At 37.0% G+C, this 26274-nt stretch overlaps 1 protein-coding gene and 1 pseudogene across 4 annotated transcripts in view; one reads left to right on the top strand and one right to left on the bottom strand.

Annotated features, from left to right (window-relative positions):
- WWP1 (WW domain containing E3 ubiquitin protein ligase 1) overlaps positions 1 to 26274 on the top strand; it is a 108867-nt gene that overhangs the window by 32526 nt on the left and 50067 nt on the right. For 3 of the 4 annotated variants that reach the window (XM_016185659.2, XM_060199306.1, XM_007517349.3), the window contains exons 3-9: positions 1537 to 1627; positions 6694 to 6832; positions 9026 to 9150; positions 16298 to 16435; positions 16527 to 16593; positions 17185 to 17369; positions 20815 to 21151. In XM_016185659.2, the coding sequence (XP_016041145.1) occupies positions 1558 to 1627; positions 6694 to 6832; positions 9026 to 9150; positions 16298 to 16435; positions 16527 to 16593; positions 17185 to 17369; positions 20815 to 21151 (1061 nt within the window). In that variant the 5' untranslated portion in view covers positions 1537 to 1557. Of the gene's footprint in view, positions 1 to 1536; positions 1628 to 6693; positions 6833 to 9025; positions 9151 to 14632; positions 14740 to 16297; positions 16436 to 16526; positions 16594 to 17184; positions 17370 to 20814; positions 21152 to 26274 lie in introns of those variants that run through there. The other variant, XM_060199311.1, reaches the window with a different exon arrangement.
- On the bottom strand, positions 18054 to 18474 carry LOC107522234 (large ribosomal subunit protein uL14-like; annotated as a pseudogene).

The following is a 26274-nucleotide window of genomic DNA, read 5'->3' as shown; positions in this document are numbered from 1 at the left end:
ATCAGGGGCAGAACAGATACAGGTCTTTGTTCATCCTAGCTTGATGCCCGGATCAAGAGCTGTTTCATTCCTGGGGTACATTAAAAAAAAGAAAGAAATAAAGAAAGAAAGAAAGAAAGATTTACTATTAGTAAACTTTGTTGGTTTATGTAACAATGTTTTACTACCTTCTGTTTTGTTCAATGAGAGTTTGATGGTAAATAAATTTTGTAGATGACTTGTTTTACCTTATATGCTTCCACTGCTGCAGCTGAAAATTCCATTTACCGCCTTCCTTTTGCATGTACTTTTATTACCTCTCACTGCTTTCAATATAGCCCTTTTTGTGTTCTGCAGTTTCAGCGCTGTGTATGGAGATCTTTATACTTATCCCATCTTTTACTTGTGGTGTTTTTTTAGATTTATGATTAAATATTTTTACAGTTTCTGGAAAATTAACTCATTCCCACCTTCTATGGCCTCCTCTTTCTTCATTTTCTGACACTACAAGTGGAAATGTATATCAGATCTCATTCCTTGTACCTTAGTCTCTCTGGTATTTTTCATCTATTTATTTCAGCCCTGCTTAAGTTTTGTCTAACTTGAATGAATCGTGAGCTTTAGTTAATAATAATGTATTGGCATTGGTTCATTGCTTATAACAAATGCTGTGTACTAATGTAAGGTGTTAGGAAGTGAAACAATTTTACAGTAAAATTATAGAACATAGACTGTAAATTAGGTGGTAGTGATAAACTAGTTAAACTTGTGAATCATTGTATTATTTCTGTTTAAGATCACATCTTCATTGTTGCTACTGGAGCTTCCAGTAATACTGAGTTTTTGAGGGAGGGAGGGAGGGAGAGCAAAAAGGAGGGAGGGAGAGAGGGAGCGAGCTCATGTGCCAGCCACAAACAGAGAGAACAGCACAACATCAAAACCTCCCCCACTGCTGTAGTATTCCATGTCTTGTACTGGGGCCTTAAACCTGGGATGCGTGCATGGCAAAGCAGGCACCCTCCTAGAGTAGCTTTCTTGCTGACAAGGTGACTATTTTTAACTTTAGGAAATACACAATAAAATATTGAAAGGTAGGGGATGGGTGGTGGCACACTAGGTTGAGTGCACATGTTACAATGGGAAAGGGTCTGTGTTCAAGTCACCAGTCCCTACCTGCAGGGAGAAAGCTTTGCTGGAGGTATCTTTCCCCTTGCCTTTTAATTTCTCTCTGTCTCTATCCAATAAATAAATAAATTGTGTGTGTGTGTGTAAAGAGGAACCTACTTGGGTATCTCTGATAAATAAAGCTGCACATAGTATGTAATTATAAAGATAGGTTTAAATTACTTCTATTTATAAATCTATATGTGACTCATGATTCTTAATTTTATCAGTTTTTGTTTGTTGTTTAAATTGACCTAGATATGTCTGTGAATATATCAATATGTGATGGGTTGAAATATTTTATTCTGTGTGGTCTCTTGTTGAATTAGACAGTTTTAAGATAGATTTGAAAATTATAATCTCTTGTCTAAAATGTACTTTTTTTTTTTGTAGGTTTAAGCTGAATTTTGGGACATGGCTACTGCTTCTCCAAGGTCTGATACTAGTACTAACCACAGTGGAAGGTTACAGTTACAGGTAACTGGTAAGTTATTTTCATAATAAAATAGTAATACACTGATTAAGCTTTCTTTTTATTTACTTGTTTTTTTGTTGAAGGAGTTTATGCTTTACATTTTACAGTACATGTGTATAACTTCATTATGTACCAGACCCCCCAGACCTTTTTCCTCCCCTGCTTGCTCCTCCTTCCCTAGAATCCCTTGTTTTGGTACAATACACAGTGTTCAGTACATGTTTTCACTTTGTGTTCTCTCTCTCTTTGTCCTTGCTTGTTAAGTAAAATCATTCGATACTCATTCTTCTCTTTTTTTTGCTTATCTCACTTAACATGATGTCCTCAAGTTCCATCCAAGAGAATGCAAAGGAGATAACTACATCATTTTTGACAGCTGAGTAGTATTCCATTGTGTAAATATATCGCAATTTTTTTGCATTTTTTATTACAATATAATATTTATTTAATATTTACAAAAGCATAAGATAATGGGGGTATAATTCCACACTGTCCCTACCACAAGAGTTTTGTGTCCCCATTCTTTCCATTGGAAACTGCAATAGTTCTCCTAAGGTCACAGATATGAGTTGACTAATATATATATATTCTTGCCCATTTTGCTTATGGTCCTCCCTTCTCTTCCTTGCTAAGTCACATCTATAACTAGTGTCTTCCACATAGCAGACTTTTTTTTTTTTTTTTTGATACCAGAGAACTGTTCAGCTCTGGCTTGTGCTGGGGATTGAACCTGGGACCTCATGGTCTTGGCATTACAAGCATAGCAGAAATCTCTAATTAAACTTTTTTTTTTTTTTAACCAGAGCACTGTTCAGCTCTGGCTTATGGTGGTGCAGGGGATTGAACATGGGACTCTGGAGCTTCAGGCATGAGAAGCTGTTTGTATAACCAATATGCTATCTACCCTCCACCCCAATTAAACTTTTTTAAAGATAACTTATTTACTAGCATGAGAGACAGAAAAGCAGATAGCATATGTGGTTCTGGGAATGGAACTCAGGACCACATCCTTTTAAAAAATTTTTTTTATTTTTCCTTTTTGTTGCCTTTGTTGTTTTTCTTTGTTATTGTAGTTATTATGATTGTTGTTATAGATGTCATTGTTAGATAAGACAGAGAAATGGAGAGGGGAAGACAGAGAAGGGGGAGAGAAAGACACTTGCAGACCTGCTTCACCGCCTGTGAAGCGATTCCCCTGCAGGTGGGGAGTGGGGGCTCAAACTGGGATCTTTACGCCAGTCCATGAGCTTTGTGCTACATGCGCTTAACCCGCTGCGCTACCACTACCACCCCACTCTCGGACCACATGCTTTTAAGCCACTTTGCCACCTCCCAAGCCTCAAGAAGTTTTTTTTTTAATTTTAAGAAGTAAATCTTACCAATGATTTCTATCATGGATCTTAATTTGATGTTTTGTGTAAAAAGTTAGTGCATACCAGTGTCAACTGAATTTCTCCTATATTATATTCTAGGATTTTGTATGTTTTTTATTAATGCCTATGGTCCACTCAGAGTTAATTTGTGTGACAAGTAAAAAAAAGGTCTGTACTATACTCTTCTCCTCCACCTCCCCAATCCTTCTTTTTTTTTTTTTAACATATCCAGCTCCAGCTGTTCCTGCACTTTTTTTTTTCTTTTGCCTCCAGGGTTATTGCTGGGGCTTGGTGCCTTCACTATGAATCTTCTGCTCTTGGCGGCCATTTTTTCCATTTTTGTTGTTGGACAGGACAGAGAGAAATTGAGAAAGGAGGGAGAAAGACAGACACCTGCAGACCTGCTTCACTGCTTGTGAAGTGACCCACCCCCCCACCCCCCCGCCCGTAGGTGTGGAGCCAGGTGCTTGAACCGGGATCCTTGCACTGGTCCTTGTGCTTCACACTATGTGCACTTAACCCACTGTGCTACTGCCTGGCCCTTCCTTCTAGCACCATTTAAAAAAAAAAAACACTCTTTTTTTTTTTCTTTATTGAGGATTAATGGTTTATGTTCAATAGTAATATATAGTAGTTTGTACTTGTGTAACATTTCTCAAATTTTCCATATAACAATTCAACCCCCTCTAGTCCTCCTCTGCCATCATGTTCCAGGAACTGAAGCCTTCTCCCCACTTCAAAGTCTCTTACTTTGGTGCAGTAAACCAAACCCGGTCCCAAGTTTTGCTTTATATTTTTCAACTTTATTTTTATTAGTGATTTAATAATGATCAGTAAGATTGTGGGATAAGAGGGGTATAATTCCATAAAATTTCCACCGCCGGAGTGCCATATCCCATCCCCTCCATTGGAAGCTTCCATATTCTTTATCCCTCTGGGAGTATGGACCAAAAATCTCTGTGGGGTGCAGAAAGTGGGAGGTCTGGCTTCTCTGCTGGACATGGGCATTGACAGGTCAATCCATACCCCCAGCCTGACTCTCTTTCCTTATTGGGGCTCTGTGGATGTGAGGTTCCAAGACACATTGGTGAGGTGACACTTTGTTATTAACATGTCCTTTAGACTGACTTTTCCTTTTCCCATCAGATAGATGAGAACTGCATTTGTTGGAGTAAAAAAATCTTGGTTGAGGAATTATTGGGAGAAAGAAGCTACTGCGTTTTATTTACTATAGTGGTGTTAAATTTAGAACAGCTTGCAAAAGGAAAGGATGGGAAAATATTTTTCCAGGATCTTGGTAATAGCACTTCAAGTACTACTTGATAGTCTTTTATTGCTTTATGTTATTGGTATTTAAATATAATGTTTCCTTTGAGTGTCCCTTGCTATTTTTTAGATATTAATGTTGAAAGCTACTATACTTCAAACTCTTCTACTGCAGAATATATTATTACATAAATTTAGCAGCGATTTGTGTTGAATGCTTACACTACTGTTTTCTCTTTAGAATGGAGCCTTAACTTTTTATGTTTGTGTCCTTAGCATATAAAACAGGTACATATATATCATAGAAGGGAAATCATCATTTCTCATCTCAGAACAGAGGTATTCATAGATACTTGAATATAGAGGTGATTTTGTTAACTTATGTTTATTAGTACTTAATGTCAGTACTTTGCCCTGGAATTGTATATGCTCTCCCTTACCCCACTTGAATTAGTTACTGTAGGAATTACTTAAAATCAAATGTTTGACCTAAATTTAAAACAAAGCTTCCTCCAAGTCTTGGCTAAGTTTTTTTTTAATTGATTTAATAATGATCAACAAAACCATAGGATAAGAGGGGTACAACTCCACACAATTGCCACCATCAGAACTCTGTATCCCATCCCTTCTCCCCTGATAGCATTCCTATTCTTTATCACTCTGGGAGTATAGACACAGGGTCATTATGGGGTGAAGAAGGTCTGGCTTCTGTAATTGTTTCTCCCTGGACACAGGTGTTGGCAGGTCGATCCATATTCCCAGCCTGTCTCTCTCTTTCCCTAGTGGGGTGGGGCTCTGGGAAAGTTGGGTTCCAGGTTACATTGGTGAGGTTGTCTTTGACTAAGTTTTTAATACTTTCATAGAGTTGTAAATAGTTTCAGTAATTGCAGTTTTCTTTTAAAGGTTTTATTTGAAAAAAGCAAATAGTTAATTTTTATAAAATCAACTTTGTAGGTAAAGAGGTTGTACTAAACTTTCGGCCTTTGCAGTGGTGCAGAAGATTGAGTGCACATGTTACCATATTAAAAGACCTAGGTTTAAACCACAATCTCCACCTATGGGGTGGCGGGAAAGCTTCAAGAGTGGTGAAGCAGTACTGCAGCTATCTTTCATTCTCCCTATTTCCCTTTCTCCTCTCAGTTTCCCTCTGTCTTATCAATGTGTGTGTGTGTGTGTGTGTGTATGTACATATATTTATATTATATTCAAGTCTTATCAAATATATATTTAATGTACAGTTTTATAATTTCAGAATGAACAAGTGACAAATACTGTGTGGTAGAGCCATTGTTAATAGATATATTAGTGATTCTTGAAATATGCAGTTAGTTTTAAATTCAAGTTGGTGAGTGGAAAAATCTGCTGTCAGTGGGAATGTAAAACAGCACAGTCACTTTGCGAAACAGTTTGGCAGTTACAAATACTGTATGACTTAACTATTCTTTCCCTACATATATGCCTGAAAGGGGAAGATATGTCTACATAACAAAAAAATTTTGTGCTAGTGGTCATAGCATTGTTATTCACAATAGCAAAAATGAAGAGTGAAGTGCTGACATATAGTACAACATGGATAAATCTTAAAGATATGCTAAGTTAAGCCAGTTACAAGATCATATGCTGTGTGAATCCATTTATGTGAATTATCTAGAATGAGCAAATCTGTGGAGACAAAAAGTAGATTAGTAGTTGCTTAAGGCTAGGATAAGTGAGGGTATTAGAGGTTTGAGAAAGAGTAGAGTTTCTGCTTAGTGTTACGGGATTTCTACAGGGGATAGTAAAATGTTAACCTTAAATTCAGTGATGGTTGAATAATTCTGAATATGTGAAAAACATTGAATTGTATAGTTTATATATTTAAATGTTATTTAAACAAAATTTAAAACATTCAAACAGTTCTTAGGAATTGTTAACCATGCTTTTTCTTTATTTTTTTTCTCTGTGACAAATGAAAGGTGTTCATGTTGCACAAGAAACACAGGTAGTTCATTTAAAAAATATATGTTTGTCCTGGAACATGATGGCAGAGGAGGTCCTAGTGGTGGTCAAATTGTTATCTGGAAAACTGGGAAATGTTATGCATGTACAAATTATTGTATTATACTGCCAAGTATAATTGATTAATTAATTATAGTTAATCCCCCAATAAAGAAATTATATATATATATAGGTTAGAGAAAGAGAAGTTGAGATGGAAGTGGAAAATAGTGAGAGAGAAAGCAAGACACCTCAGTACTGCTTTGCCACTTGTGAAGTTTCCCCCTGTAGGTGGGTACTTGTGGCTTGAACTAAGGTCCTTGTACATTGTAACATGTACACTGTACCTGATCCAACACTACTTGGTCTGCAAGAAGTTTTCTTTTTTTTAAATTGACATATTAGTACAAATTGTCGCTATTTGATTTATATATTTACTGGTGATCATATTCTTATTAGTTTCTAGTGCCAAACTTAAAAGAAAAAAGAACTGGTTTGGAACAGCAATATATACAGAAGTAGTTGTAGATGGAGAAATTAAGAAAACATCAAAATCCAGTAGTTCTTCTAATCCAAAATGGGATGAACAGCTACTTGTGTAAGTACTTTATATAAAGAGTGTAGTATTTTTGAAGTAAGCATGTTTCATGGATTGATTTTACTATTTTGTAAGATTTCAAAATAATGATTGCTATTTTCTAATATGACAAGGCAGCCCAATCTGTAAAATATTTTTGGTTAATTTCATTTTCTATAATGATGAAGCATATGATGCTTTATAATGCTTTTGCTTTATAAGCTATTTCCATATATTCATAGTATTTTCTCATATTTTCTTGTAAAAATGAGACAGTAAATTAATTATCCTACATTTTTTCATTCTTGAGGTATGTTATAAATTTGTGTTGTTTAATCTCCTCTGTTGTTTAAAACATAAGAAATTTGTTTAAATATAGTATTATAAAATCTCAGCTTCTTGATGTACTGCTAATATTTTGGTTTATTAAGTAGAAAAGTTCTTACCTATTGGGCTATCAGAAAAGTCATGATACCTCTTTTCTATCTTTTTTTTGGGGGGGGCCTCTGGGGTTATTGCTGGGGCTCAGTGCCAGCACTATAAAACCACTGCTCCTGGTGGTCATTTTTTTCCATTTTATTAAATAGGATAGAGAGAAATTGAGAGAGGAGGGGGAGGTAGAGAGGGAGAGAGAAAGACAAACACTTGCAGACCTACTTCACCAGTTGTGAAGCTTCCCCTCTGCAAGTGGGGAGACTGGGCCTCAAACCTGGATCCTAGTGTGGGTCCTTGCACTTGCACTTAAACCAGGTGAACCACCACCTGGCCACATGATACACTTTTGCATTGAAAAATATGTCATGAACCATGCCTCTCCAGAGCTCTGATCCGCTGGGGAAGGATAGAAAAAGTCTATGGGTATGGATTGACATGTCAGTGCCCATGTCCAGTAGAGAAGCAGTTACTTTTCGGGGTGTCTCTCTCCTTCTCCGGCAGGGTGTCCTCCAGGGGAAAGGTAACGGGCTGGTTCTTTCTCACTCACGACAGGGGTGACACGAAGTAAAAGACACCAGGGGACTCTTAGCGTGAGTCTAGAATCTGAGTCCTTGAGTCCCAGAATCCTAGAGTCCGTTTATTAGCAAAATTGACATGAGTTAAATAGAAAAGCAATGGAGGTAATTATTGTTGCAATATGACAGAAATTACAGGTTTCTTAACAGTCAGCATGCCCCTAAGGTAGGGGGTTGGTATGACAGGAATTGATAAGATACAAGACAGTTATTTTCCATAACACAAGCAACTTAATTATCCAAAGGTATTTGAGAGAAGCATAGGGGTTAAACCCGTAGGGTGAGAAGATGGATATCAAAAGCCATATAGTTTGGAATTTCTCTTGTCTGGGGTCTGAGGTGTGTGATGAAGTGTGTGATAAGATGTGTTCTTCTGTGATCAGAAGGTGACTTTGAATGAGTGAATCTGTGGCCATGTGGCCTGCAGTTAATGGAGGGAAGTACTGGGGTATCTGTGGATCTGAGAGTCAAGAAGGAAAGAACCAAGTCTGAGTTTCCCCCCTTATGCTCACCTCAGTTGAGAGAGACTTACCAAGAGGTTATCTTCTCAGACCTCCATCCAAAGATGGGGGTGGTTCTCCCTAAGCTCTATCAGGCTCACACATATTCCCAACAGTTACTGAAGCCAGAATTCCTACCTTCTGCACCCCAAAAACAACCTTGACCCATACTCCTAGTAGGGGAGAAGTGATAGGAAGAATGAGAAGACTTTGAACTCCATCCAGCTTTATCAGCACCCAGAGGAGAAAAGGGAGAGAGACATATGGAAGTAGTAATGTTGTCATGAGTGGCTTGAAGGGGATGAGAGGATTGGATCTGGAAGAAAAATGGGGCAGTTATGTACAAATGTAGACAGATAGTTGTAGAGATGGTGGCTGGCTCATTTGGTGGCTTACAGTGGGGTGACTAAAGATTCAGAACCCTGGTGGTGGAAATGGAGTGGATTTATACTTCTGTTGACATGTAATTTTGTAAATCAATATTAAATCACTAATAAAATTTTAAAAAGAAAAATATGTCATAACTGTTCTGACAACCCAGTAGTTACTATCCTTATGTACTTTGAAGTGGCTTTATTAATATATAAATATCTTATGTGTTACCTTTCTTCAGTAAGCCAAATTATGCTATTTTAATATTGTTGAAGTGATTTATGTTTAAGTATATGTATATATTCTGATATATTTATTATTTTACCCTTCAGAAATGTGACCCCACAGACTACTTTGGAATTTCGAGTTTGGAGTCATCACACTTTAAAAGCAGACGCTTTGTTAGGAAAGGCAACAATAGATTTGAAACAAGCTCTGTTATTACACAACAGAAAATGTAAGTGTTACATTCTAACCTTGTTTCTCTAAATGTTTTTTAATTTTTTATTTATAAAAAGGAAACATTGACAAAACCATAGGATAAGAGGGGTACAACTTCACACAATTCCCACCACCAGAACTCTGTATCCCCTCCCCTCCCCTGATAGCTTTCCTATTCTTTAACCCTCTGGGATTATGGACCCAAGGTCATTGTGAGATGCAAAAGGTTGAAATTCTGGCTTCCGTAATTGCTTCCCCGCTGAACATGGGTGTTGACTGGTCGATCCATACTCCCAGCCTGGCTCTCTCTTTCCCTAATGGGGAAGGGCTCTGGGGAAGCAGAGCTTCCAGGACACTGTCCAGGGAAGTCTAGTTGGCATCATGCTAGCGTCTGGAACCTGGTGGTTGAAAAGAGAGTTAACATACAAAGCCAAACAAATTGTTGACCAGTCATGAACCTAAAAACTGGAATAGTGTGGATGAAGAGTTAGGGGGTGGTCATCCATTTTGTAGATAGCTAGTAGGCATATTTTAGTTAAATTCCAAAGGGCCTGTGGCTATACTAGTGGTTTTTTGTTTGTTTGTTTGTTTTTTCTCTTTTTGCCTGAGCCTGAAATCTGATATACAGGTGGATCCAAGTTATTGTCTGGGGAGATGATGTCATGGCTGGGAAAAGGACCAGAAAGCTGGATCAGGGAAGAGAGTAGCTCCCTAATATGGGAAATGGGTATAAATATTACTGTAAACCCCAACAATTTGGTGTGATCTAGGGCCCATAATTAGCTTAGGAGCCTGTGTGACCTCTGCATCCCTGTAGATCTGAGCTCACATTCTGTGGTCACAAGTAGAAACATTCCATGCTGCCCCAATATCAAGACCCATCTTCCTCAGGTGTAGCATAGAGTATTTTGTTCATCCTTCCTTTGGGGGATGGACCATTCTCTACCATTGTTGATCCAAGTTGAGGCCAAGGCCCTATGGGGTCCCACAAAGGGATCTATTTTCTTGTTCCTGATAGAAATGACTGGTAATGGGAGTTGGGTGGTAGTGTAGTGGGTTAAGCGCACATGGAGCAAAGCGCAAGGGCCAGTGTGAGTATCTCAGTTCGAGACCCCTGCTCCCCACCTGCAGGAGGTTGCTTCACAAGTAGTGAAGCAGGTCTGCAGGTATCTGTCATTCTTTCCTCTTCTCTCCATTTCTCTCTGTCCTATCCAACAACAACAACAGCTATGACAATAATAACAACTACAACAAGGACAACAAAATGGGAAAAATAGCCTCCAGGAGCAGTGGATTCATAGTGCAGACACTGAGCCCCAGCAGTAATCCTGGAGGAAAAAAAAATAAGTGACCGGTAACAATGGAGAGAGGGATTTATTCGAGGTCTAGGCCCATCAAATCTGTTTGGAAATCTCAGGCCTCAGCTGATGGAATGGCCTGATCACTTTTTTTTTGGTACACATTATTTATTATTACCTCAGAACCCAGAGATAATTGCTATTCACATTCTCACGAGTTTTGTTTATGTATATGTTTTTAAAAGATGGGATTGTATTTAATTTCACAAACTGCTTAGTTTCAGTGTATTATTTGCATTTCCTGTACAGTTCCTGGAAGCTTCCAATGTGGTATGTTTTGAGAGCTGATTTTAGTTTTATATATTTTACCACATTGTAATTTTTTAAACTATGCTCTGTTATTGCCATTTAAATTGTTTTTCCAATTCTATCATATTGGACTGTTCTAAAGTTTTATATAAATGCTATAATTATCCTTCATATAAAAATGTAATACTTATCTTCCAAAATGATTGTGTAAGAAATTTATAATTGCATTTTACTTGAAATGAAACTCATAAATTGTATAAGCATAAAAGTTACCACTTAGTCATTTAATGGAGCAGAATATCCTCAGAGGAGAAATAAAAGTTTTATACATTCACACATTTCTAAGTGAACAACTTCAGAAATTGTTGTAGAAGCTTTATATGCACCATTTAGTAATGAGTATTTTTTTTAAAAAAATTATTTGTTTACTTATTGGGTAGAGACAGAAATTGAGAGGGAAGAGGAGAGAAAGAGACAGACAGACATGGAGAGACACCTCTTACTGGATAGAGGTACAGCTTCACCACCTGTGAAGCTTCCCCTTTGCAGGTGGGAACTGGGTACCTGAATGGAGGTCCTTGTACATTGTAAAATACACTCAACTGGTTATACCACTGCCCAGTCCCCAGTCTCATAGTACTTTTTTTTTTAAATAATTGAAAATGTATTCAGTTGCCAGTCTAGCATGCCAAAATACCACTGAATTGGATTGGAATTAAGCAGTGCATTTTCTCAAGATTTCTGAGAGCTGAAAGTCAGATATCAAGATGCTAGCCAGAGTGATGTTTTCAGAGCAATTTGTTTTTGGCTTCAGAGCAACCCATCCTATATCTTCACATAATTTTTTTTTTCTCTGTGCATCTGTGCTCAGATTTACTGGTTGGTTGTATTGGATTAAATCACCATAATGTTAGCTAGAGTACCTCTTTAAAAATCCTGTTTCTAAGTAGGGCCAACTTCTGATATACCAGGGGTTAATATTTCAGCATTTGAACTATGAGTGACATTATTCAAAAGGAAAGTACATGTTTTTCAAAAATATATTCTCGTGATAGGATCATAGTACTTTAAAAGAAGAGATCTGTGACATTAATTTTAGTCACTCATGCTATTGTTAAAAATAAATGACTTATGGGGGTTAGGCAGTAGCGTAGCAGGTTAAGCTCAAATGGCGCAAAGCACAAGGACCTACATAAAGATCCTGGTTCGAGCCCCGCGCTCCCTACCTACAGTGGGGTCACTTCGCAAGCAGTGAGGCTGGTCTGCAGGTGTCTGTCTTTCCTCCTATCTGTCTTCTCCTCCTCTCTCAATTTCTCTCTGTCCTATTCAACAACAGCTATAACAACAATACCAATAACAACCACAACAAGGGCAACAAAAATGGGAAAAATAGCCTCCAGGAGCAGTGGATTCGTAGTGCTGGCACTGAGCCCCAGTGATAACCCTGGAGGCAATAAATAAATAGATAAATAAATAAATAAATAAATAAATGACTTGCTTGAGAACACCAGTACTTAAAGAGTTGTGATGAGGACACTGGTTTTCTGACTTTTGGCTGCCTATTGTGTGACTAAAAATTTATTCTGTTTTATGAAAGAGAACAGAGCACCATTCTAGTATATGTGATGTGCTAGGGGTTGAATCAGAGGCCTCATACATGAATTTATGCATTCCACTGTTAAAGTGCTGCCTTACCCCTGATCCTCTTCAGTATATTATATGATATAAGTACCACTAGATTTTATTGACATACTCTTGGCAATTTAGACTTGAAGGGTTTTTTATTTATTTTTGTTTGTTTTTGTAGTGCCAGGGCCTTGGGCAAATATAGTGCCTCTGCTCCTAGGCCAACTTTTCTATTCTTTATATTCTGTAGAGAGAAGGGAGAGAAAGAGAGAAGCAGAGAGATAGACATACTACAGCACTGCTCTACTGCCCCTGAAGCTTCCTCTGGTGCAGTGGTGCTCCCATGAAGTGCTGGGGTTTGAACCCACAGCCTTGTTCATGGTAATGTGAGTGCTCATGCTAGTATTTTAAACTGTTACGTAATTTTTCTTGGCTCTTCAGAATAAAATGTAGCTTTGTTAGCACAGTTCTTTAGAAATTGTTGTTCAAAAGATCTTTCTATGGCTTTTATTATTATATTGGATTGTCAGAAAAGTGTTGACACATTTTTGATTTTCCAGTAGCACAATAGTTCCAGATAGAGGTGATAGGAGAGAGAAAAAGATACCACAGCACTAAAGCTTCCACCAATGATGTGGAGGCAAGACTTGAACCTGGGCCATGTACATGACAGAGCATGTACTAACCAAGTGAACTATCTTGCTGGTACAGATCTCACATCTTTCTCTGTCTCTTCCTCTAAAATAGAGAATGAAAACTGGTGCAGGGAGGCTCTGGGTCCAGTCGTGTGTGTGTGTGTGTGTGTGTGTGTGTGTGTTTAACTTAAAAACTAGAAATAAAATAGTAAACACAGACACATTAAAAATAATAGAGGCAACAAAGAAAGAAATTACAAGTAGTATTGATCTAACAAAATATAGACCAAGAAAGATATGGCACAATTGATATATCCAAGAAAAACAGTTACGATTAAATTATATTGAGAAGGATGCCAATGTCAAACACATATGTCAGAATCATAACAGAGGAGAAATGGATTTCACACTTGTAATTAAGAAAACAAAATAAGGATATTCCAGCATTTACCTTTACAGAAAGATAATGATGAATACTGGTAAAAAGTCGAAACTACAAAAGAAAAAGAAAAACATGCAGACACATGGAAAAAAATATTTCTTTAAAGGGGGCAGGCAGTATGCAGGGACCCAGGTTCAAGCCCCTAGTCCCCACCTGCAGGGGGAAAGCTTCATGAATGGTGGAGCAGGGCTACAGGTGTCTCTCCCTCTCAGTCTCCCCTCTCTTCTCAATTCCTCTCTGTCTCTATCCAGTAATAAATAAAAACATTTAAAATATTTCTTTAAAAAGCAGAAAAGCATTCACAAGTGACTACTTAAAATTAAGTTAAAAACTAAGTTCTTTAATTGCACTAATTGTATATCAATTATCAAATGTGGTTAGTGACTATATAGTAGTGGATAGCATGCTGGTGTTATATATTTAGGTTAATGCTTCCTGTTTTCTAAAAGTTGCATGTTTTCAGTTCATATGCTATAGGAAATTGAGTAAAGTGGTGGCCAGGTGGTGGCGTACCTGGTTATGTGCACACATTACAGTGCTCAAGGACCCAGGTTCAAGCCCTTGGTTCCCACCTTCAGGAAGTCTACTTTATGAGCAGTGAAGCAGGTCTACAAATGTCTTTCTGTCTCTTCTCCTCTCTATTTCCCTCTCCTTTCTCAGTTTATAATAAACAGTAAAATAAATAAATAATAATAAATTTTAAAAAGTAAATAGAGAAGTTAGAAAACCATAACATTAATTGTGTATTTTTAAAGGTTTATTCATTTATTTATTTGTGAGAGTTCTGGAGCATCATTCTGGCACATGTAACACTGGGAGTTCAACTTGGGAACTCAAGCTTGAGGTTCTGATATTTTATCACTGCTTCACTATATATATATATATATCTTACAGCTAGGTCTTTTCTTTGTTAAGTATACTTTAGTAGATTTTAACAAAATTTCTTTATTAAAAATGTGTTGAATTCATGAACATAATAGTTTTTGATCATTCTCCTATAATACATACCCAGTAGTCTTCCATATTCAAATATGTTTTGGAGTTCATGAGATCATTTCTGAACAGACACAGCAAAATAGCTTACTTAGTGTGCTTGCTTTGTCATGTGCACAACCCAGGTTCAAGCCTAGCCCCTACTATCTGAAGAAAGCTTCAGTGCTATGGTCACTCTCTGTTTCTCTTTGCCTTTGTCTTTCTAGCTGGGAGGAAAAAAATCATCAGTCTGGAGCAATGAAGTGAAGCCCCAGTGACAACAACAACAACAAAAAATTAATGAAAAATAATGAGGGGGCCAGGTAATAGCACCTCGGGTTAAGCGCACATGGTGCGAAGTGCAGGGACTAGCATAAGGATCCTGGTTCGAGCACCCAGCTCCCCACCTGCAGGGGGGTCGCTTCACAAGTGGTGAAGCAGGTCTGCAGGTGTCTATCTTTCTCTCCCCTCCTCTGTCTTCTTGTCTTCTCTCAATTTCTCTCTGTCCTATCCAACAACAACAGCAACAGTAACGACAATAACAACCAAAAAAAAAATGGAGAAAATGACCTCTAACAATAGTGGATTTGTAGTGCAGACACTGAGCCCCAGCTATAACCCTGGAAGCAAATATATATATGGCTAATTTCTCCCTTTACTTATGCTCTGACATTTTCTTCACCTAAATTCATGTTATTGTCTATCACTTAATATAATTCCTTCTATAATGTTTTTAAGGTATAAACTTTGCCACATTAAGAATTTATACTACCAACTAAATATTTTAACAAAATCCGGACCTCCAGATTTCAGATACTTTAAATGGAGAGATAACAAAAAATGAAATAGAATGGTGACCAGCATAGCTTTCTTCAGATTTATGAATTATTAGACCCTATATAAAGTTGAAATTCATGCTCTTGTACTTTTTTTTTTTTTAGAAAATACTGTTTTGCAAGATTATTATTGTAGGGTTACAGTTTCACGTCCCTGAAATATGTATTAACACATCTAATTGTCTTTATTGATGCTATTGTTGTGATGTGGAGTAGAAATTTATGGTGGTGCAAATGACTTAGTCTTTTCATTTAATAATTATTTATTTATTGGATAGAGACAGAAATTGAACTCGTGAAGTTTCCCTTCTGCAGGTGGGAACCAAGTGCTTAAACCCAGAGCTTTGTGCACTGTAATGTGTGTGTGTGTAACCAGGTTCACTTGGCCCCAGTCTTTTCATTCTTACTAGAGAAATCTTGCCTTTGGTTAGTAATTAGAACCCAATTCACACCTGAATTGTTGTGCACGGCAAAGGAAGCACACTATCCAAAAGAGTAATTTTGCTGGCCCAGCGTTTGGTCTTTTTATCATAGTTTCTTTAGTTTGGTTCATTTATTGTCTGCCTTTTGTAATAAGGAAACTGAGACTTAAAATAGTTTGTCTCCTTAGTCCCCAACACAGAGCTAAAATGAGTATGGCTGGAACCAGTGACCAAATTCTGATGCTCTTGCGGAAAGTTTGCCTCAGCCACAAGAGGTTTTCTGCACTGCCTTGACCTTAAGAGCTAGCTGAGGCAGTCACTACAGTTATTATCTAGGTATATGTTTGTGTTCTGTGTTTAGACTGTTCAAAGGGACAATTAAATGCAATAATGGAAATTTGAGGAGAGGAGAGAACTAAGCAGACTGGGTGTGAAGGAGAATGATCTTGGTGTAGTATTGAAGGCTCCATTAGTAGTAATTATAACTTTTAATTGATAATGAAAATAATTCTATATGTAGACATTAGATATTGAGTTAGAACAATTCTGATATGTAGCTTTATTTTATGAGATATATTTATGTATGTGGAAAAGCATTTAAAGTAGAAAAATTTTTTTTTTAGTGGAAAAAGTGAAAGAACAGTTAAAACTCTCTATGGAAAACAAGAATGGCATAGTTCAAACTGGTGAATTAACAGTTGTGCTTGATGGACTTGTAATTGAACAAGAAAATCTGACAAACTGCAGCTCATCTCCAGCCAGTAAGCTAATTATATGTGTCTTAAAATGTGAAAGTAAAAAAAATGATGAAATTTACAGCAACCTAATTTTTTTTTTCTTTTTTACGTTCAGGACAAATACAGCAAAATGGTGATGCCTTACATGAAAATGTAGAGTCTTCAACAAGGACAGCTACCAGGTAGAATACTTTATTTTGATATTTGCAGCAAAGTAATATACCATTTCTTATATATGAACTTTTCAGTAGTAACCTTAACCGTCTCATTTTAAAGCTTATATATAAATGTCATATAGTTGAATTGTTTTCAATGGTAGTTTTTCAAGACTTTGTTCAGACTTGTTCTTCAGCAACAAATAGATTGTTTGTGGATTTGTTTATTTACTTACTCATTGTTACCACCAGGGTTATCACTGGGGCTGGGTTGCCAGCACTGTAAATCTACTGTTCCTGGTGGCCACTTTTGCCTCCCCCCTCTCACCCCCATTATACTTGATAGTACAGAGAGAAATTGAGAGCTATGGGGAGAGAAAGACAGACATATTCAGACCTGCTTCACCCCTCCCCCCCAAACCCAAGTCCTGTGCACTTAGTTGAGTATGCCTGGCCGCCAACAAATCAATGTTATAGCAATATACCTTTATATTTTCAGGTGCTGATTCTACTGTACTTGGTCTGTTATTAAGTCATTTCAAACAAAGAACTTCTACTTCAAACATATTTAACTGAGTTTAACTCATTGAAACAAAAATATCTTTTTTTTTTTTTAAGGTTGCCTATTGAAAGTACTAATGAAGTAGAAAACCACGTACCTGAAAACACCCTTGTCCAAAACTCATGCTGTTCACATATTGTTAATGGAGACAACACATCTTCATCTCCGTCTCAGGTTGCTGCCAGACCCAAAAGTACACCAGCTCCAAAACCACTCACATCTGAGCCTGCCAATGACACTGGTAACTGGAACTATTTATGACACAGTTTATTAATATATAAGCTAAGCTGTTACTATAACTTAAGACATTGCACTGAGGCATCTTAATATTTACCTTAGATTACCAGTATGTATATTAGGAGCTAGAGCTGAAATCTTAATCTTTTGATTCCAAAACCTGTGTTCTTTCCTGTTTTTCTGTTTATGGAAGAGTATTCAAAAGTAGAAACATGCAAAGAAGCAATTCAATAATTAAAATAAAATTGGATGGGTTTGTGGATAAAACAGATATGTAGTCTCTTTCCTAGGTAGGGAGGATATTCAGTATGAATTATTCCGAGGGTTTTTTTATTTATAAAATGGAAATATTGGTAAGACCATAGGATAAGAGGGGTACAATTCCACATAATTCCCACCACCAGAACTTGGTATCCCATCCCCCCTCTTGAAAGCTTTCCTATTCTTTTCCCCTCTGGGAGTATGGACCCAGAATCATTATGAGGTGCAGAAGATGGAAGGTCTGGCTTCTGTAATTGTTTCTCTGCTGAGCATGGGCATTGGCAGGTTGATCCATCTCCAAGAATGGGATTATATTCAGTATGAATTATCCTGAGGGTTTTTTTGTAAGCTTGTTAACTTTTTTGGGGGGGGGGCTATGGGAGGGGGGGCAAATAAGATTTTATTTTTTTACAAATACACCAGTGAATCATGCAGTACTGTTTGTATTAGATGCAATCCTGGACCATAAGTCTGCACACTCCTTTGCAATCAGTCCTGTGATGGCAGAACCTTTCATTCCCCCTTTATTGTTACCAGTGACACCTGCATTGTCTTCAAAATATAAAAATACACCATCTTTTCTCTGGCATGACTTCCATTGTCGAATTACCACCACTGGATGTACCTTCTTTCTGAGCTCTGGTTTGCTTTTTTTGACTGGCCATCACAGTGTCATCTATACCAGCAGCAAGAAATATGTTTAATCATTACTTCATCCCATTCATGGAGATGATATACAGATTTTTGGCTCCTGTGTTGTCAGCACTGTTGATCACAGCCCCTTTTGGAAGTCTCTAGGAAATCTGGAATTTGGCCCCAGAGGACCTACTCCATCCTCACTTTGACATCTTGAATGTCAGAAAGAGACAGAGAGAACCTTGTTAACCCTTACTTGAATTTTCAAGTTAATTTGTTAAAAGAAAAAGGGATTTAGATATCCTATGGATAGGCAATTAGCTTAGTGAAGTTTTTATTCTCTAACTTAAGATAACTGGAAAATGGGACAAAATACTGTTTGGTTTTTTTAAATTTGGTTTATTTTTTGTGAATAACCTTTTATCTCAAATTTCCACTAGCAAGAGAGGAAGGAAGATGCTGTCTTAAATTATTAGAATAACCTTTTATCTCAAATTTCCACTAGCAAGAGAGGAAGGAAGATGCTGTCTTAAATTATTAGAAATTGTCTCCAAAGAAACAGACCAATTAAAATACTTTAAAGGTAATATTGATATCCCATCTCTTATGGATTGTATGAAGACACCATAGTGTGAACTACATCCTCAAGGATTTTGAGACCACAGTAATGATTTTTCAAAGAACTCTGCCTTATATTACCTATTCTAAATTAAATTTACAGTTAAATAATAGTATAAGAGAGTACCTATAAGAAGAACCAATCATTTATTTATTTATTTATTTATTTATTTTTAAATTCTTAGCACAAAGGTGCCGTGAAGGTGAACATGACTTCCATGCATGAGGCTTAGGACTTGATCCACTATGTGAGCTTACCATGAATAGTACAGAGGACAGAAAAATAGGTTGAATTCTAGGGTTGGTGGACTAGTGTTTATGTAACTCTCCCTACCCCCTCCTGTTTCTGTTTTCTACAAAATATATAGGAGACTGAAGAGAGTGCGCCAGGGAGAGCATAAACTTTGTCATGCAGTGGCCCAGTTTCAAGCCTATTCACCACATGAGAATACCATAGAAATGTGGAGAATTCTGCTACAGTTTCTCTTCTTTTTTTTTTCCCTCCCTTCTCTCTGTGTGGGGGGCGGTGGGGAAAGCAGCTCAGGAGCAGTGAAATTGTGCATATGCGAGACTCTAGCTCTGAAAATAATTATATATACACACACATATATATATATGGAGAGAGAGAGAAAAAATCAGAGTGGGGAGAAGGCTCAGTAGTATTGTACTTGCATTAGGCCCTGGATTTATTTTCTATCCCTTCATTCAAAACAAATAAAAAACAAATTTTTTTAACTATGGTTCATAATAAAACATGAATCCAGTGTTTGTTTTTTTTTATTTTCTTCTTCCACCAGAAGAGCTTTTAAATTATCAAGTACTAAGACAAAGTAAAAAACAACGCTGGGTTATTTACCCATAAACATTTTACATTTTAATGAAACATTTTGTGACTTCCCCGAAGAGGTTGAAAAATAATACCCTATGTGAACAAATGATGAATTTGTTTATTATGAGACAGTTACTAGATATGAAGAAAGATCTAATTTCTTTCTGACAATAATTTATTGAGTCTACCTCTGATTCATGAAAAGTTTAAGATGGTAAATGCTCATTTCAAAAAAGATTAAACAGAATTGTTTTCATTTCTTGTTATTGCTCTCCTCATCTAAATTAGAGGTAGGGAAACTTCCTTCCTTCCAGGGACCATTTGGATATTAATAACATTAATAACTCAAAACAACAACAACAACACTTAATGTTGCGATGAAAAAAAGCTCTGGTTGCTTTGGCAGGGCCAGACCAAATAATAATATGGCCAGTGGGCCAGATGTTCCCCATCCTGGATAAAGTGTATATAATTTGGAGATTTAACTCTTCTTCCTTAAATATTTAGTTGTTTGAATAGATTGATGAAAGTATCCATCTACTATGGATGTTACTGTCATGTTTTTTTTTTTCTGCACTTACTATTTAATTCTTTCTACCATTGAACTCTGAATATATTTAACTGATGAATTAAGGGTTGTTTTGACATAGCTTTCTAGATTGTATTACTAATGTTCTTCTTTAAAGGAAATGTGAAATATTTCACCAGTAAAGCACACACTACTCTGTAAGAGGACTTGGGTTTTAGGGCCCCTGACCACCACATGGGAACACCATGCAAAGAGGAAGTTTCATAAGTAGTGGAGCAGTGCAGAAAAAGTGCCCAATGCAAGTTGGGTATATGAAATAATGGTTATGGAAACAACTCTCATGCCTGTGGCTCTGATGTCCCAGATTCAGTACCCAGCAGAACATAAATCAGTATTGAGCAGTGCTTTTGCAGAAAGAAAAAGAAAGGAAAGGAGGGAGGGAGAAAGGAAGGAGGAAAAGAAAAGAGGAGGAAAGTCCTCTGAGAGCAAATACAATTATTGATAAACAAATAAATTTACAGATACAAAGCACCAGCAGCAAATAAATTAATTAATTTAAATAATTTCCCTTTGCAGTTAATGGAGAATCACCCTCATCTGCACCAATTGATAATGCTTCCTCTACGGGTACTGTAATAGTATCTGAGGAAACCGCCTTGTCTTCAAATTGCACTACTACTACTGTTGAAGATCCTCCAGTTCAAGAAATACTGACTTCCTCAGAAAACAGTGAATGTATTCTGTCAAACAGTCCAGCATTTGGTTCTGAAGCTAGAAGTACGGTTGATTCTGCCATCTCTAGTTCTGAGAATAATTCTACTTTTGAAGCAGCAAAATCGAGACAGCCAGATGGTTATGTGGAATCTTTACGTCAGCAGGCTGGAAATGTCAGCACAGAAACTTTACCTTCGGGGTATGTGAGGTTTTTCTTTTCTTCTTTTTTTTTTTTTTTTCTTTTTTAGATGTTTGGCTTAATGTTTAATTAACAACTTTTTGAGTATTAAATGGATATATGGAATTTTCTATTGCTCAGTGATTTGCAATCTAACTTTAAATTTAAATAATATTGTTGGTTTATTTGCTCCAAGCCAAATACTTTAAAACAATAAAACAAAAAAGAATAGCTAACTCATCAAGTTGAAGCATATCCAGTGTGAAAAACAATTGGTGTTAATTTGTTAAGACCCTCTTGCCTTGATTCTTGTTTTTACTTTTAAAGAGAGAGGAGAGTTAACTACATGTTCAGATCTCAGGAACCTGTAAAAATTTCAAAATTAATTTCAGGAACTAGTTTTCTTCTAATTTCTTATCAGGCAAGCTATCTCTTTGACTCTCATATTTTTATTTTTAAAAGCCATCTAACAATAGTATTGACAGATTAGAATTTCAAGAAACAAGATAGCAGCCAGATATACTCAGTAATTTATTTTGACTGTCTGGCTCTTCACAGTTTGAACCGACCTTTTCAGATAGAAAGAGCAAGGTTGAAAGGCAAAGAGAGAAAGAACCCATAGCACTGAAGCTTTCTTCAGTTTGTTGGGGACCAGGTTTGAACCTTGGTTATACACACTACAAAGTAGCATGCCAGGTTTTTTTTTTTTTTCTTCCCCCAGGAGTTTTAAACTTTATTCAGAAAAATTTAGAACACATACATGTTGGAGTACACGTGAGCCAAGAGAGAGAAGGAGTGAGAGATCCATTTACTCATGTGTTGGCAGGCCCACCTCAGCAAAGAGTGAGAATGTCAGGCTACTTTTTAAATGAAGAAATCTTATAGAACAAATTAAGACACTTCGTGCATAAGCTTAATTCTTTGGGGCAAAATACATGCTTCAGCATGTTTGTAGCCACCATGGTGACATTTTAATTTTAATTTTTAATTCTGAGTGAATGTTTTTCAGGTTATAGGTTGGGCCTTTTAATTGGCTCTGATGAGAATTTAAACATATAGTGATGCAAATTGATGTGGACAAGTGATAACAGTGATGTGTAATAAGAGTGTTATTTTTTTCTGAAGTTTTTTTTTTCTGTTGTGTGTATAAAATCTGTGGGTAAATATCAGTCTAGTAGACTCATACTTGTCTCCTTTTTTTCAAATTTTATTTATAAATTGGAAACACTGACAAAACCAAAGGTTAAGAGGGGTACAATTCCACACAGTTCCAACCACCAGAAGTCTATATTGCATCCCCTCCCTTGATAATTTTTTCTATTTTTTTATCCCTTTGGGAATATGGATACTTACAGTCATTATGGGGTACAGAAAGTGGAAGGTCTGACCTCTGTAATTGCTTCCCCACTGAACATGGGCATTGACAGGTTGATCCATGCTCCCTCATGCTTGTCTTTGTAAAATGTATTTTTTACGCTGAGCTGTAGTTAAAAAGTTTAAATGTCAGTAACCCAGATGAGAAATTAAAATAGGTTGAACAAAGTTAGATACTAATGTGTTAGAATATTTTAGGGTATATTAGAAGGGTCATGGTAACCAGTTGTGAAAAGTTTGAATAGGAGAGCAAATCCTGGGGTGGTTCTTCTGGCTAATGTACTTTACATAAGTAGTTATCTGTATTAGTTGTCAAATCTACACGATTTTTTTTTCTTTTCTCAAAAATCTCTCTTCATGAGTTACTACTTGCATCTGATATCTTAATTGTCTGGAAAACTCAGTAAAAAGAGTCTTAACTGTCTACAATCAGGTGTGTTCTGAAGACTTTCTTCTTGAAAGTTAGATTTGAGTGTTGTATGAAGCATGATCTTAAAGAACCTTGCATTTGCTTTAGCTTTGGTTTAGAATGTTACTCTAAATATAGGCTGATACATTTCCTTCCATGTTTGCTGGAATTATTTCAGCTGATTTTCCTACCCAGTTAGGTCTCTACTATTACCCTCTGACCCTGTCTTTTTTTTTTCTCTCTTCTTCTTCCCTCAATCTTTTGTTAATGAAGATTTACAAGAGTACAGAAAATTTTAAGGCATTTTATAGCAAACGTCACCACTAGATTATACTATTTCCATTTCATTTTGTTTGCTTTCTTTTATACTCCATTTCTCCACTGATTTTTTTTTCATTTTAAAATATATTGATTGTTTGGGGGGTGGGGGAGTTGTATCAGGGCCTTAACTCATGTCCTCATACATGCAAGGCTATCTGCTCTGCTACCTGAGCTATTTCCCTGGTCTTCATTTCATTCTACAGCAATTCACTAAGGTACAGCTGTAAACCTATTTTGCCTTCCAACAGTAATTTTTTAATATAGTTAACTAGGATTTGATATTTGTTTAAAGTAAAATTTACATAGAAGGAATTACACAAATCAGAGGTAATATTTGATGAATTTGACAGATGCATTTATCAGTATAAACCAAAGTCTTACCAAGATATGAGACATTACCATTTCCTTAAGAATTCTTTTAAGGGGAGTTGGGTTGTGGCGCAGTAGCTTAAGCGCATGTGGCGTAAAGTGCAAGGACTGGCGGAAGAATCCTGGTTTGAACCCCTGACTCCCCACCTGCAGGGGAGTTGCTTCACAGGCGGTGAAGCAGGTCTGCAGGTGTCTGTCTGTCTTTCTCTCCCCCTCTCTGTCTTCCCCTCCTCTCTCCATTTCTCTCTGTCCTATCTAGCAACAACGCCATCAATAACAACAATAATAACTACAGCAGTAATGAAAAACAACAAGGGTAACAAAAGGGAAAATAAATAAATATTTAAAAAAAAAAGAATTGTTTTAAGTTGGTTTTTTTTTTTGTTTTGTTTTTTTTTTTTTTTATCCCCCTCCAGGGTTATTGCTGGGGCTTGGTACCTACACTATGAATCCATTGCCCCTGGCATCCATTTTTCAATTTTTTTTGGATAGGACAGAAAGAAATTGAGAGAGAAAAAGGAGATAGGGAGAGAGAAAGACACCTGCAACCCCCTTGCAGTTAGGGAGCCAGGGGCATCAACCAGGATCCTCATGCAGGTCCTTATACTTCCTACTATGTGCACTTAACCTGGTATACCACCTCCTGGCCCCCTCTTTTTTTTAATTTTTATTTATAAAAAGGAAACACTGACAAAAACCATAGGATAAGGGGTACAACTCCACACAGTTCCCACCACCAGAACTCCCTATCCCACCCCCTCTCCTGATAGCTTTCCTATTCTTTATCCCTCTGGGAGTATGGACCCAGAGTCATTATGGGGTGCAGAAGGTGGAAGGTATGGCTTCTGTAATTGCTTCCCTGCTGAACATGGGCATTGGCAGGTCGATCCATACTCCCAGCCTCTCTCTCTCTTTCCCTAGTGGAGTGGGGTTCTGGGGAATTGGAGCTCCAGGACACATTGGTGGGGTCGTCTGCCCAGGGAAGTCCGGTTGGCATCATGCTAGCATCTGGAACCCGGTGGCTAAAAAGACAGTTAACATGCAAAGCCAAACAAATTGTTGACGAATCATGAACCTAAAGGCTGGAAAGGTTCATATGAAGAGTTGGGGGGGGGGGTCTCCATTTTGTAGATAGTAAGCCTATTTTAGTTATATTCCAAAGAGCCCATGACTCTTTTTTGTTTTGTTTTTAGTTTTTGTTTTGTTTTGTTTTTCCCTAAGCCTGACATCTGATATGCAGGTGGATCTAAGTTACTGTCTGAAGAGATGATGTCATGGCTGTAAAAAGGACCAGAAAGCTGGATCAGGGAAGAGAGTAGCTCCCAAATATGGGAAAGGTGTATAAATATTGTTGACTGTAAACCCCATCAAATTGATCTAATCCGGGCCCCATATTCAGTTTAGGAGCCTATGTGACCTCTGCATCCTTGTAGATCTGAACTCACATTCTGTGGTCATGAGTAGGAACATTCCAAACTGCTCCAATTTCAGGACCCATCTTCCTCAGGTGTAGCATAGAGTATGTTGTCCATCCTCCCATCGGAGGATGGAACATTCTCTACCATTGTTGATCCATGTTGAGGGCAAGGTCCTATGGGGCTGGCCCCCTCTTTTAAGCTTTTTAGTCAGTCACTAGCTATACTTTTTAAAGGATAGCTACTGTCTTGCTTTTTCTTTTTCCTTTTTTCCCCACTATAGATTCTTAAACTTTTACCTCATCTGAAGGTATAAATGGAATCAGTATGAACTCTTAGTAGGGGTTCTTTTTATGTAAGTATACTTCTTTATAGCATCAAATTGCCATATATCTGTGTGTTACTGTCTTTTGTTTTCTCTTCACTAGACTGAACAAGGGATTTTATCTTGTCTTTTTTTGTATTCCTGTATCTAAAACTATGTCTTCCACATAGCTGTTACTTAATAAATAATTGCTAATTAAGTGACTTTAGTTCTTGATTAAATGAATAATTGGGCAAAGGCTCTGACTTGTAATTCACCAAAAGGAAATGGTTGTTAACAAATTCAAAAGCTACAGAAAGAATCAAGTAAAATAAAAATGGAGATACACATTAAATTTAATAATAATTATTAGCAATGAAGAACTTATTTTCAGTTGACCTTTGACTAAGTAGTTTCTAGGAACAACTATTCAGATTACTGTGGTGCAGTGAAGGGGTTGTGTGATGGATGATTCTTTTGAAAAGAGTCAGGACTAATATGTAAAATTTTCCTTTCAGACACATGGGAAGAGGAATGTTTGATGTGGGGGTGGGGTGAGATGGGGCAAGGCATAAAGTACCAAGGGAGTTTCTCATTTTGTAAAATGGGAGGAAGTAAGAAGGTAGATAGCTGCTGATGGCAGGAGTCAGTGGAGACAGATTAACAGCTGTACAGGAGAGAAAAAGGCTAATTATTGGATCATGAATTATGTGAAAACAAGTCTTGATCTACCCCATCACTGAAGTTTGAAACCCATAGCTATCCAAAAATTGTTTTATCCATAGCTATCTATAAATTGTTTTTTTATTATTATTATTATAGTATATTTAAAAACATTTCCACATTTGCTTTTTTTTTTTTTTTTTAACAGGGTCATTGTAATGGTTCCATTTAGATTTTGGAAATTTGTGTGTAATATCCTAGTGAGACTGGAGTCTATATCAGCATACTA

Source organism: Erinaceus europaeus, chromosome 1, assembly GCF_950295315.1.
Source record: "Erinaceus europaeus chromosome 1, mEriEur2.1, whole genome shotgun sequence".
NCBI classification, from domain to species: Eukaryota; Metazoa; Chordata; class Mammalia; order Eulipotyphla; family Erinaceidae; genus Erinaceus; species Erinaceus europaeus.
The sequence above is the reverse complement of the archived record's forward strand: the minus strand, read 5'-3'. Positions and strand labels throughout refer to the sequence as shown.